This window comes from Trematomus bernacchii, unplaced genomic scaffold (assembly GCF_902827165.1).
Source record: "Trematomus bernacchii unplaced genomic scaffold, fTreBer1.1, whole genome shotgun sequence".
Lineage (NCBI taxonomy): Eukaryota > Metazoa > Chordata > Actinopteri > Perciformes > Nototheniidae > Trematomus > Trematomus bernacchii.
In genome coordinates, this window is record NW_022987790.1 from 578,816 (window position 1) to 593,274 (window position 14,459).

The window sequence follows — 14,459 nt, forward strand, 5'->3', positions numbered from 1 at the left end:
AAACGTGATTAAATCATCAATAAAATACAAATTAAATTAAATTAAACAACTTTAATACATACAAAAACATAGAAAAAATAGGTTAAATGTTATGACTTAATTACTAAAAGAATAACAGTGATTCATAAAAGAACAATAAAACATTTTAATATGAATGTACACTTAAAACTGATCAAAAAGGAGCATAAACGTGTTTAAAATATCTATTATTTAATTGTTTAAAATTAAGTTTAAAGATGAATTAACACTTCGACGAGTGTTTTTCTAGGTGTTATTTTTACAAATTCTTCTGCATAGCTTTTTAAGTTTTAAGTAAATGTTCCTGTTTTCTTTCTTTGGTAAACCCCCAAACCTAAAATGGTCCCATGAGTAATAACCATGTCACAAATCCCACTCAGACACTGACTCATTTGGTCCAAAGTGTTTGTTTTTTTAAGACAACATAACTATGAATCATAATGTTTTTTAGATGTGTGCTGGGATCAGATCAGTGGCGATTCCAGAGTCTGTGGGGGCCCTAGGCAAAAATTCACTGGGGGCCCCTCGAACCAGCTTTCATCCCCAAGACACTCTCTCTTCCCCCCCCCCCAGAGAGGAGCAAGGCAACGAAACTTAAAGGGGACCTATCATGCAAAATGCACTTTGTGATGTGTTTTATACATAAATATGAGGAACTCACGCAGCGTCAGAAAATAAAACCTTCTCTCTTTTCCTCCGTACCCAAATCTTTTAAAAACGGGTGTACAACGAGCGGATACAGATTTCCATCCGCTGTGACGTCGGCGGACCCACAGAGAGTTGCTATCAGAAACAATGCCTGACGTGTTTTGGACGTAATCTCGTCTTTGTTTACATTAGCAAGCCTCGCTAACACTCAGAGCTAACCTGTACTGGAGAGCACATGTGTTTAAAAAGCAGGAAATACAAAAAAGAACTCACCTTGTGATAAACCTGAGAGAGAAAAAGCATTTGAGCTCCATACTATTTCAGAAATAATCCTTGTCGTGGTTTAGAACAGGATGGCGTTTTATCACACCAGAATTTAACTTTATCTCCGGTAGAATTCTGATCAGGCATTAGCTCCGCCTCCTCTTATTTCTTTTTTTTCAAGCTAAGGACCCAAGATCCGCGTTTCTCTAACAGGGCTTCAAAAGAGGGGTTTGAGCAGTATGAGGCATGGCTGCAACGGGTGATCTGTTTGGTATTTTGAAAAACTTCACAGACATGTTTTATATAGGTATGGCCCTACAATATATGTTTCAAATATAGCATGATAGGTCCACTTTAAGATAAGAAGTAGCATTTTACGGCGCGCTATGCATGGGGCCGCCTTGAGGGGGCTTCCCGACGTGTCGTTGCAGTAAATTAAAGGGTGTCTCATGTTGTCGTTGCTGTGGACCTTCTTAATCGACCTTCTTTGGGGGCCCCCTTCTGGTCCTGGGCCCCACGCAGTTGCCTGCCTTGCCTGTTCGCAAGCGACGCCCCTGGATCAGATGATTCAAAATTAATAAAAAATAACTTGTTTTTCTAACTTCTTTGTATCCTGCAGAGCAAAAGTAATACACATGTGGATGATAGGGTGGTTGCATGCTACAAAAGTGAAAATAAAACAGTTTTTTGGGGCATTTTAACCTGACTTAGTGCACACACACAAACCATGTCTCAGCAAATGTTGAAATCCTATTGTTGAAATAATCCAGCCATGTTTAAAGAGACAGTATTTGTTTACTATATGCAAACATAATTGAATACTAGTGATGTGTGTGATGTGTGTGATGGTTACAGGTGTATTTGCATATATATTTTCAGTAACAGCTGCTATTCATTCCTTGGGTTTGTATTTGAGGGTTGTTTCCTGTCAGTCTTTTTATTATCAGCGAGAGAGGAAGTCCCTCAGCGGCCGGCCTTATCAGGAAATCAAAAACAAGTGTGTCTTCAGTCTAGTGATGCAATTTTGTTTTGTGCAAATGGAGGTCTGTTTGCACATTCATGATACAGAATTAACTTTAAATTACTAGTTAAAATAAATACGTCATGGTTTGATTCCCTGGATTTAAACCTGAGCATCTTTTTTTGTTTTCCAGGGACATGGATCAGCAGGACTCAGACAGGTAACACTGCTTTTCAACATTTATTTTATTTGTTTATGTGGTGTATATCAGTATAGTGTCTCTACTTTAAAGAGTCCTCTCCTGCTGATGTTCAGGTGTATATCAGTATGTAGTGTCTCTACTTTAAAGAGTCCTCTCCTGCTGATCTTCAGGTGTATATCAGTATGTAGTGTCTCTACTTTAAAGAGTCCTCTCCTGCTGATGTTCAGGTGTATATCAGTATGTAGTGTCTCTACTTTAAAGAGTCCTCTCCTGCTGATGTTCAGGTGTATATCAGTATGTAGTGTCTCTACTTTAAAGAGTCCTCTCCTGCTGATGTTCAGGTGTATATCAGTATGTAGTGTCTCTACTTTAAAGAGTCCTCTCCTGCTGATGTTCAGGTGTATATCAGTATGTAGTGTCTCTACTTTAAAGAGTCCTCTCCTGCTGATGTTCAGGTGTATATCAGTATGTAGTGTCTCTACTTTAAAGAGTCCTCTCCTGCTGATGTTCAGGTGTATATCAGTATGTAGTGTCTCTACTTTAAAGAGTCCTCTCCTGCTGATGTTCAGGTGTATATCAGTATGTAGTGTCTCTACTTTAAAGAGTCCTCTCCTGCTGATGTTCAGGTGTATATCAGTATGTAGTGTCTCTACTTTAAAGAGTCCTCTCCTGCTGATGTTCAGGTGTATATCAGTATGTAGTGTCTCTACTTTAAAGAGTCCTCTCCTGCTGATGTTCAGGTGTATATCAGTATGTAGTGTCTCTACTTTAAAGAGTCCTCTCCTGCTGATGTTCAGGTGTATATCAGTATGTAGTTGATTTCTGACTTTTCCTTCTCTTGACAGTTGTCGCCCAGCCATTCACGTAAACTGGGGGTTACGAGGAAAATGCGAGAAAGGAGGGTAGGTGACCTTCCAAAGCTCTCAAATTTACATTAAAATCTTAAGGCAAACTAAAGGCAAAAACATGGTTTCTCGTGCATTCATCAATTTAGAGATTTTAAGCCATTTACCAGTGGAAGGGAAACGTAAGAATCCACATTTATTTATTTATTTATAAGGCTATTTGCCTCTGTAGTTTTCTCCTTAAATCGGCAAAAGTTAGCATTACAAGCCTCATTTGCATATTAAAACATAACATTTCAGAAAACTCATAATGCAAAATATAATTATTTTAATGTCAGTCATAAACTAGGGAAGTTTCATTCTGATATCTAATAATTATTTTTGTTACCCTATTCACCTGTAGTGCCTCATGTATAAAATGCTCTGTTCTTTCCCTTTAGGATTTGAAAGAAGATGAAAACCCAGAAGAGAAAGCACGGAAACACAAAGAGCGTGAGGTATCACCGATCATGTGTTTGTACTTTACATGATTTTTAAATAGTTTTCCCAACGGACAGATCTCACTTTGTCTTCATTTCCGTTTAAAGCTGAAGCCTCTGTACAAAGAGCTGCTGTACACCATCACTCATAAGATGGGAAAACCTTCAACAACCGAGATCTTCACAGAAAACCAACTTCACCAGTACATTAAGGAGGTAAACACATTGACATAACTGCTGTGCTGATAAGTATAACAAAATGCAGGTATATTGGATTTCTGTGTTGGACCCTGAAGGCAGCATCTCCCCGGTTCAATGGGATTTTTGATTATCGCAGAAAATAATCTCAAACGTTTATGAAACACTTTTTGTTCAGCATGATAATCTCCACATATTAAAACCACTTTATGAAGTTAAAAGCTAACGATAGTCTATAAAAGAACTACAGCACGGTCACATGAATTCACGTCACCACCGCTAAGCTAAAGGCGGCTAATGTTGGGCTATAAAGGAACTACAGCACGGTCACATGACTTCACGTCACCACCGCTAAGCTAAAGGTGGCTAATGTTGGGCTATAAAGGAACTACAGCACGGTCACATGACTTCACGTCAACACCGCTATGCTAAAGGCGGCTAATGTTGGGCTATAAAGGAACTACAGCACGGTCACATGACTTCACGTCACCACCGCTAAGCTAAAGGTGGCTAATGTTGGGCTATAAAGGAACTACAGCACGGTCACATGAATTCACGTCACCACCGCTAAGCTAAAAGCGGCTAATGTTGGGCTATAAAGGAACTACAGCATGGTCACATGACTTCACGTCACCACCGCTAAGCTAAAGGTGGCTAATGTTGGGCTATAAAGGAACTACAGCACGGTCACATGACTTCACGTCACCACCGCTAAGCTAAAGGTGGCTAATGTTGGGCTATAAAGGAACTACAGCACGGTCACATGACTTCACGTCACCACCGCTAAGCTAAAGGTGGCTAATGTTGGGCTATAAAGGAACTACAGCACGGTCACATGACTTCACGTCACCACCGCTAAGCTAAAGGTGGCTAATGTTGGGCTATAAAGGAACTACAGCACAGTCACATGACTTCACATCACCACCGCTAAGCTAAAGGTGGCTAATGTTGGGCAATAAAGGAACTACAGCACAGTCACATGACTTCACGTCACCACCGCTAAGCTAAAGGCGGCTAATGTTGCGCGTGATGGTGTTTAGCCGTTTTAAATTTCACCAGTGGGGTAGGCCTATTTACTGACGTTAACCACTTATTTCAAACTTCCAGATAAAAAAAGCTGAGTCGTGTCTCGATGTTAGGACTCAATACTGCAGTGTTTTTGACAGTTTGTTGTTTTCCATCCACCAGGCTTTCACTATGACAGAGTCGGAGCACGAGAGCCTGGCAGAGCGAGCGGAGGGGACAGAGGTGAGAACAGAAAGTCAGCATTTTCCAATGAATGCGCCTTCAGAGACCCCTCATGTCTATTTAAAGCACTCATAACAAGCTTCAACCACTTTCTATTATACCAGTGGAAGAAATTAAGACATGTGCATCTGAATTAATATCTTTTACAGCCCCCAGTTTACTGCCTCATGGCCACCGTGAAGGAAGCCAAGGGAATTCTGGGAAAAGACGTCAGTGGTAAGGATGAACCCTTATGAGTTGGTGACCTGCTGATTTTCCTTTATTAGAGCCATCAAAAGATCAAAGTTGTCACGTTTCCGCCACAGTTTTATTAACACCTACTGTAATTTAACTTTAAAAAGGACAACTGCTAAACATTTCAATTTTAGCATCTTCATTTTCAGCATTTTAGCATGCTTAAATGAGCATTTAATGACATGGATTGCTAGCTGTCTGTTGAATTAATTTCACTGATGGTGCCGATTTCTGGGGTCTTCTGCTACCTAAATGTTTGATTCACTGGCAAGATGACGATGGTCGGAGAAATCCACTTTGATGTTCACAATGTCTCCTCAGAAAAGGCCTTAATCACGTAAACAAGTGCTAATTTCTCTGAAAAACAGAAGCACAAATGTCTAATTGTTAGACCGTATTTGTCTCAAATCACCAGAACCTGCAGAAATACTGATCCGTTAGCCTTAGCCGCACTTTGTGTTCAAGGTTCAAGGTTCTTTATTTAGTCATACGAACATAGCTACAGTGTAGTTATGCCGATGAAATTCTTAGGTCACAGGCTTCTCCAACAGTGCAACACAATAACACAGATAAACAGAAAAATATAGTGCAAGTAAATAGTAAATAGTAATGCTAATTCAGTGCTAGTGAGCAAATGTTAGCATGCAAAAACAAAAGATACGTGCTAAACATTTACATTTTAGCCTAATCATTGTGCATGTCAATTAGCATGCTTGGCATTTAAAGAAAATTGATTCTGAGGATTTAGTATTTCTAAATGTAATATTTGAGAGGTTTGCATGTTGATTTAATTCCTCCAAAGTGACATGTTTCAGTTCTCATGCAGACATTGTACACACTCCTCTCACTTCCTGTTAGCTGTGGTCTCAGTGGAGTAATCTCTTGCTATCTCTTTATTTTTGAAATACTGCCGTGCTACATGTCAGCAGACTGTGGCATTGAGTCTTCTCCTAATTTATTGCGTGTTTCCCAGGTTTCAGTGACCCGTACTGCATTATAACCGTAATGGAGGACGAGGAGGAGAGTCGGACGCGTCGATCCAGATCCAAACCCTCTAAATCTATTGTAAAAGACGCCGTTTCCGATGATAAAATCTTCCAATCTGACATAAAGAAGCAAACTCTGAACCCCATCTGGAACCAAACCTTCATACTGTGAGTGTAAACGTGTTGTTGTTGTTGTTGTTTACCTCAGGTGGAAGTTTGTTTTTCTGATATTTGTTTCTTTTTGGTTTAGAGAGTTTGAAGACTTCGCTGGCGCAAGTTTTCACCTCGAGATGTGGTAAGGAGAACATGAAGAGCTTCACTATTACTGTGTTAAAGTTATTGATATGATACAAAGACACACAAAACAACTTCTGAGAGACACAGTACAACTTCAATAAACACAGTACAACTTCAATAAACACAGTACAACTTCAATAAACACAGAACAACTACAACTACAATAAACACAGAACAACTACAACTACAATAAACACAAACAACTACAAAAGCCGCTTTCACACCAAGTACTTTGCCGTACTTAGTTCATCAGAACTTAGTTCATCAGAACTTAGTTCATCTGAACTTAGTTCATCAGAACTTAGTTCATCAGAACTTAGTTCATCAGAACTTAGTTCATCTGAACTTAGTTCATCAGAACTTAGTTCATCAGAACTTAGTTCTGATGAACTAAGTTCATCAGAACTTAGTTCATCTGAACTTAGTTCATCTGAACTTAGTTCATCAGAACTTAGTTCATCAGAACTTAGTTCATCAGAACTTAGTTCATCTGAACTTAGTTCATCAGAACTTAGTTCATCAGAACTTAGTTCATCAGAACTTAGTTCATCTGAACTTAGTTCATCTGAACTTAGTTCATCAGAACTTAGTTCATCAGAACTTAGTTCATCAGAACTTAGTTCCCCCATGGCACTAAGTACAGATGGCGTTCACACCGGAATAAGTTCCTGGGGATGGATTAGGCAAATGAGCCGCTGACGTCACTTCTTCTTCTTCTGCTTTGGGTTTACTGGCAGGCCACAAACCACTTCACGGCGTATACTGCCACCCGGAGTCCCCGGCCCGAAGTCCCCGGAGTTGGGGAAGGCTTCAGTAGAAGCTGCTGGGACTCCCAGCAGCTTCTACTGAAGCCTTCAGAGTAAATCGCCAGAACGCCGACACCTCCTCATCTCCACCGCTCCCATGTTTTCTTTTGTGTTGCCATAAGTTAGTCTCTCTGCGTTTGTGCGCTGGGCGAATGCTAATGCTAATAATGCTAATGCCAGCAAATAAAATGGCGGCTTCACAAAACCTTTCAGAGTTTTGCGAGGCGTGGTTTAATTCGCCCAGCCAATCAGAAATTGGTACTTTTTTCTCCCAGGATAGTCCCACCTCTCTACCAGGCACTAAACATGGGGGTAACAGTTCTCTGAACTAAGTTCTCTTTTTGGTGTGAACGCAAAATTCCAGGCACTAACGGAACTAAACGGGAAAAGTACTCCGGTGTGAAAGCGCCTAATGAGACACAAAACAACTACATATAGACGCAATAAAACTGCAGAAAGACATAAACAACTATAAAAGCACCAGAGCAAACACTCAAAACTTCCTTTCTGTCTCCTTTAACAATCTTCCTCTCCTTTACGTTCACTTTGCTGTTTTCTGTTTCAGGGATAAAGACGAGCAGGTTTCTCTCACTCAGAAACTAGAGGACATCAAAAGCAACTTTAACAGTTTACGACGGTACGAATCACTCTCTCTGCGATTGAAACACTAATAGATGACCAAGATAAATCATGTATACTTCTACCTGTTCAGGATGATCAAGGAGGCCCAAAAGGAGAAAGGAACAGATGACTTTTTGGGGAAAGTGGTCCTAAAACTACAGGTATAAATTCTTATTCTTACATCTGCTATATTACTTTTCGTCCCGGTGTAATATAACATGTATTTTCTCGCTGTAGGATCTCCACTGTACTGAAGACAACTGGTACAATCTGGAGCCGAGGACAGAGACGTATCCCGACCGCGGACAGTGCCACCTGAACCTCAAGTTCATCCATAAAGCGGTAAAGAAAAGAGCATATTAGCTAAAAAAAGACACGAAGACACTTAAAACGTCTACGGAAAGGGGTGGAACTACCACAAAGAGACACAACATGTGACAGAAAATGTCCTCAATAGGAAAAAATATGATAACAAAGCGACAAAAAGTTTCTTCAAAGAGACAGAAAATTACAACAAGCAGACAGAAAGTTACTCTGTTGTGATTGGTCAACCGCTTAGAGATGTCCCGCCCCTTAGCTTATGTTGGAGCGCTAGCCAATAGAAGCGCCAGTGACACAAAGTGATGTCACTATGTGAGCGCATTTTGGATAAAGACATTTAAAACGTCTATGGAAAGGGGTGGAACTACCACGAAGAGACATCAATCATGACAAAGAGACGTAAAACAAATCCAAATCTAAAGAACAAAACATTTATAAAACAAAATGACCTCAAAAAGCAAAGATATGATAACAAAGAGACAGAAAACGTGACAGAAAATGACCTCAAAAGGAACAAAGATGATAGCAAAGAGACACAAAGTTACTACAAGCAGAATGAAAAGTACTCTGTTGTGATTGGTCAACCGCTTAGAGATGTCCCGCCCCTTAGCTTATGTTGCATGTTCAGAAAGTAAACAAAGGAGTCCAATGGAGGCGTTTCATGGGGATTTTAGCGTTTGCAGACCATTTACATGCACACAAACCCATAGATCTCACTGCAGGAGAGGGGAAATCCCCAAAAGAAGAACAGGGTCTATTTCAAATGTTCTGGTGTTTCTTGGTGTAATAATGTGTGTTTTCTGACAGAGAGACGGGACTCTGAGCGCCGGTCGCAGTTCGTACATCAACTACTGCGGGATCCTGCAGCAGTTTGTTGAGGCTTACATCTCCAAGCAACAGGTACAGGACACACACACACACACACACACACACACAACACACACACAACACACACACAACACACACACACACACATACACACACCACCACTCTCTCACACACACACACACACACACACACACACACACACACACACACACACACACACAAGACACACTCACACACACCACACACACCTCTCACACACACACACACACACACACAGACACACACACACACACACACACATACCACACACACTCTCACACACACACCACACACCACCACACACACACACACACACACACACACACACACACACACACACAACTATATTTTGATGATAATACTTTTCAACTTTTACTTGAAACAGAGTATTCCTACACTCTGGTACTTCTACTTTTACTCTAGTACAAGATCTGAATACTTCTTCTTTTACTCTGACCATTAAAGTACTATCGTATCGTGGCATCACATTAAAGTCACTTCTCTCTCAGGGCTCGGCTCCGTGGAAAGGCGATCTTTGCGGCGAGGCTCAGACGCTGCTGGAGTTTTACGCCACGCAGAACGACCTCTCACCTTTTCTGCAGGACCTGGCGTGAGTTTAAGGAAAAACATTCACAAAATGATCGTTTGCATATCAGTAACTCAGTTCCCTGTTAACCCCTAGGAGTCAACATTGTTTGTGTTATCCATAGTACACATAATATCATTTTCAAAATCAGTTTGTACGTTTTATTGTCATTTGTACAGCAGCTACAGTGTAGATATGTCAATTGAAATCTTAGGCTCCTCCAACAGAGCAACACAATAAAACAGATACAAATAGTGCTATGGGAGTCTATATACAAGTCATTGGAATATGAGTTGCAAACAGATGGTGGACGCACGAAAGACAGTTGTCATCAAGAATATAAATTACATAGGGTTTTCTGGTGCTGTCCTTATCATGTCATTGCTACTACTGTAATGGTCTTTTTATGTTATTGTGTTGTGTGCGTGTGTGTGTGCGTGTGTGTGTGTGTGTTGTGAGTGTTTGTGTGGTGAATGTGTGTGTGTGTGTGTGTGTGTGTGTGAGTGGTTGTGTGTGTGTGTGTGTATATGTTGTTGTTGTGTGTGTGGTGTGTGTGTGTGTGTGTGTGTGTGGTGTGTGTGTGTGTTCTGTGTGTGTGTGTGTGTGTGTGTGTGTGTGTGTGTGGTGTGTGTCTCTGTGTGGTGTGGTGTGTGTGTGTGTGTGTGTGTGTGTGTGTGTGTGTCTCTGTGTGTGTGTGTGTGTGTGTGTGTGTGTGTGGTGTGTGTGTGTGTGTGTCCGCTGTGTGTGTGTGTGTGTGTGGTGTTGTGTGTGTGTGTGTGTGTGTGTGTGTGTGTGGTGTGTGTGTGTGTGTGTGTGTGTGTGTGTGTCTCTTGTGTGTGTGTGTGTGTGGTGTGTGTGTGTGTGTGTGGTGTGTGGGGTGTGTCTCATCTGTGTTGTGTGTTTGTGTGTGTGTGTGGTGTGTGTGTGGGTGTGTCTCTGTGTGTGTGTTGTGTGTGTGTGTGTGTGTGTGTGTGTGTGTGTGTTGTGTTGGTGTTGTTGTGTGTGTGTGTGTGGTGTGTGTTGTGTGTGTGTGTGTGTGTGCCACAGGAAAGTGGGTGGCGTACAGTAAGCTGTATCAGAGTTTGGAGGTGGACTCCTCTGTTCTCCTGCAGGCAGCCTCACCCCAGCGTGGAAATACCACTGGCACCAGCAGGGAGCTCCCCAACCAGCAGGTACACATCTCATCAATATCACAGTACAAATACTTTCGTTACTGTACTTAAGTACAATGTTTCTGGTATCAGTACTTTACTCACTACTTATTTTTCTGACGACTTTTTCCTTATGACTTCTTACATTTTGAACACAAATACCTGAACTTTCTACTTCTTACATGTTGAACTCAAATACCTGTACTTTCTACTTCTTACATTTTGAACACAAATACCTGTACTTTCTACTTCTTACATGTTGAACCCAAATACCTGTACTTTCTACTTCTTACATGTTGAACCCAAATACCTGTACTTTCTACTTCTTACATTTTGAACTCAAATACCTGTACTTTCTACTTCTTACATTTGAACTCAAATACCTGTACTTTCTACTTTCTTACATTTTGAACACAAATACCTGGTACTTTCACTTTCTACTTCTTACATTTTGAACTCAAATACCTGTACTTTCTACTTCTTACATTTTGAACACAAATACTGTACTTCTACTTCTTACATGTTTGAACACTAATACCTGTTCTTTCTACTTCTTACATGTTGAACACCAATACCTGTTCTTTCTACTTCTTACATTTTGGAACACAAATAACCTGTACTTTCTACTTCTTAACATGTTGAACACAAATACCTGTACTTTCTACTTCTTACATGTTGAACCCAAATACCTGTACTTTCTACTTCTTACATGTTGAACACAAATACCTGTACTTTCTACTTCTTACATGTTGAACACTAATACCTGTTCTTTCTACTTCTTACATGTTGAACACAAATACCTGTACTTTCTACTTCTTACATGTTGAACACTAATACCTGTTCTTTCTACTTCTTACATGTTGAACACAAATACCTGTACTTTCTACTTCTTACATGTTGAACACAAATACCTGTACTTTCTACTTCTTACATTTTGAACACAAATACCTGTACTTTCTACTTCTTACATTTTGAACACAAATACCTGTACTTTCTACTTCTTACATGTTGAACACAAATACCTGTACTTTCTACTTCTTACATGTTGAACACAAATACCTGTACTTTCTACTTCTCACATTTTGAACACAAATACCTGTACTTTCTACTTCTTACATGTTGAACTCAAATACCTGTACTTTCTACTTCTTACATGTTGAACTCAAATACCTGTACTTTCTACTTCTTACATGTTGAACACAAATACCTGTACTTTCTACTTCTTACATGTTGAACACAAATACCTGTACTTTCTACTTCTTACATGTTGAACACAAATACCTGTACTTTCTACTTCTCACATTTTCCAAACAGGCTGGTTCCTTTAGTTTGAATGTGTGTTTGGTGGCGTGATCATTATTATTTAGAGTCATTGCGTGCCTATTGATTTGAACACGATCCGTGTATCCATCATTTCCTGGTCTTCTCTAAAGAAGAGGGACCAATGAAAACGTTGTCATGTTGCCGTTGTTCAGCATGGAAACATTCATTAGCTAACAATGACATTATTGTTCTATTAATATAAAGGGAGGTCAGGTACTCTTTAAAACAGCTGCTAGTTATGGGTACTTTTTACTGAAGTACATTTCAAAGCCTCTTTACTTTGACTTGAGTAAAGAAGTTTAGTCAGTACTTCTACTTTCACCAGAGTATTTTTAAACACGAGTATCTGTACTTCTACTTGAGTAAAGGATGTGTGTACTTTTGCCCTCTCTGCTTTTCACCCTCTGTCTGAAACCAGTGCCCAAAAAATGTAATAAATAACATATATACATTGAGTATCTAAATGCATACATCAAACAATATGAAACATATAGAATAAGTTAGAATACCCTTTTATTAATTAACGTACTAGTATATAAACATACAGTATACATACCATATACTGTATATATATATATGTATAATACATTCTAAAAGTGTGTATATGTAAAAGTATTTTTTATTATTCTTATATATTTCTTTTTTTTTTACCTACTTTGCAACTTATTTTTTTAGATTGTTTATCAGAATCAGAATCAGGTTGATCACCAGGTAGGTTGACACGTACGAGGAATTTGACTTGGTGTCATGGTGCATACAAACAGGAATTAAAAACACAGGTAGAGAACTAGATATATAGTAAAATATAACAGTATATACATAGCAATCGCACCAACAGATACCAAAGCAGATTCCTTGTATGTGTAAACGAACCTGGCAAACACTCTGATTCTGATTCTGGATTCCTTCATGCTTTAAAGTAAATGAGTTTATATCAAAGTGTGTTTCTGTGTTTACAGAAACAGGAGCTGGGCGACTCTCTCCACGGTTTCCTGAAGTACGGACTGTGTCTCGTGTCCAAATACAGAGACATCTTCCCCCCCGACCCCAAAAACACTCCCAAACTACACACTCTGCTCAGGTACACACACATGTGGTAACACTTTACATTAAGGTACACATATTCACCATCAACTAGTTGTTCATTCACATATTACAGTCAAACTACTAGCTTATTGGTTATGAACAAGACTTCACTTTAAAATAGGGAACATATTCTGAGTTAGAAATACCTAATATTTTGTTATTTTGACACAAATAACACGTGTAGTTTCATGTCTTGTTACATAAGAATATATTTGTTAGGTGTTATTATTGGAGAATTACTATTCTTGTGGTACTGCTGCTGCATATTGAGCATATTAAGACCAAAACTCATGTACAAGAACGTCCTTACTTGCGATAAATCAGCACTAATTAGAGGGTTATTGAGGAAAAACTCTCAACAAAAAAAAAAGTGATAATGTTGAGAAAAAGTGATAATTTTGAGAAAAGGTGATAATTTTGTGATTTTGAGAAAAAGTGATAATTTTGAGAAAAAGTGATAATTTTGAGAAAAAGTGATAATGTTGAGAAAAAGTGATAATGTTGAGAAAAGGTGATAATTTTGTGATTTTGAGAAAAAGTGATAATTTTGAGAAAAAGTGATCATTTTGAGATTTTGAGAAAAAGTCAGAATTTTGTGTGTAACCCCCTCTCTTGTATATCAGCATAATCATATGTGTTTCTACGTATACCTTTGTCTGCTGATTTCGATAGACAATCAGTCATAAATTCTATTTTTTTCTATACGCTCTGTTTTGCGCTCCTTATATAATAATTTCAGATTTATTTTACTTATTTTTGAATTTATAATTATTATTATTATTATTAGTAATTTTATTTTTTTACTCATTCCTCTCTTTTTATTGTCTAATTTTATAGTACATTTCTCAAAATAATTTATGGCACTGGCATCATCAATTTTGTGAAAATAAATCTCTATTAATTAAGTTTATTATTATTTATTTATTATATAATTTAGAAAAACAGTAGCCTTATTTTAATATAGTTATTTAGCATTATTGAGACTATTGCATGATACTTTTAACATCCTTTATCCTTCCGCCAACCCTGGGTTTGGTACTAAAAAAGTGTTCTGTAATGATTAAATACTCAGTAATATATATACCTGCGTCTGCATCATATCACAGTCCCATCCACACTTCTTAATAAAACATTACAAATATATTAAAATGTGTTTTTGTCCCAGGATCTTGGTGCAGATCTGTAAGACTCAGGCGTTTCAGAAACTGAACCCGGCTGAGTTTGAGTTACACGACGAGGTCAGCGACGCCATACTGGTCAGTAAACATACTACTAATAACAAACATAAGTATAAAGTATGTTGTACATGTACTTATAA

At 38.8% G+C, this 14,459-nt stretch overlaps 1 protein-coding gene across 1 annotated transcript in view; it reads left to right on the top strand.

The window, feature by feature from the left end:
* unc13d (unc-13 homolog D (C. elegans)) overlaps positions 1-14,459 on the top strand; it is a 34,375-nt gene that overhangs the window by 676 nt on the left and 19,240 nt on the right. Inside the window, 18 exon segments of the mRNA XM_034149668.1 lie at positions 2,085-2,111; positions 2,939-2,995; positions 3,379-3,435; positions 3,526-3,633; positions 4,804-4,863; positions 5,013-5,079; positions 6,071-6,251; positions 6,334-6,378; positions 7,752-7,823; positions 7,899-7,968; positions 8,045-8,149; positions 8,936-9,028; positions 9,505-9,609; positions 10,634-10,693; positions 10,696-10,734; positions 10,736-10,753; positions 13,015-13,136; positions 14,307-14,397. Of these exon segments, the coding sequence (XP_034005559.1) occupies positions 2,085-2,111; positions 2,939-2,995; positions 3,379-3,435; positions 3,526-3,633; positions 4,804-4,863; positions 5,013-5,079; positions 6,071-6,251; positions 6,334-6,378; positions 7,752-7,823; positions 7,899-7,968; positions 8,045-8,149; positions 8,936-9,028; positions 9,505-9,609; positions 10,634-10,693; positions 10,696-10,734; positions 10,736-10,753; positions 13,015-13,136; positions 14,307-14,397 (1,377 nt within the window).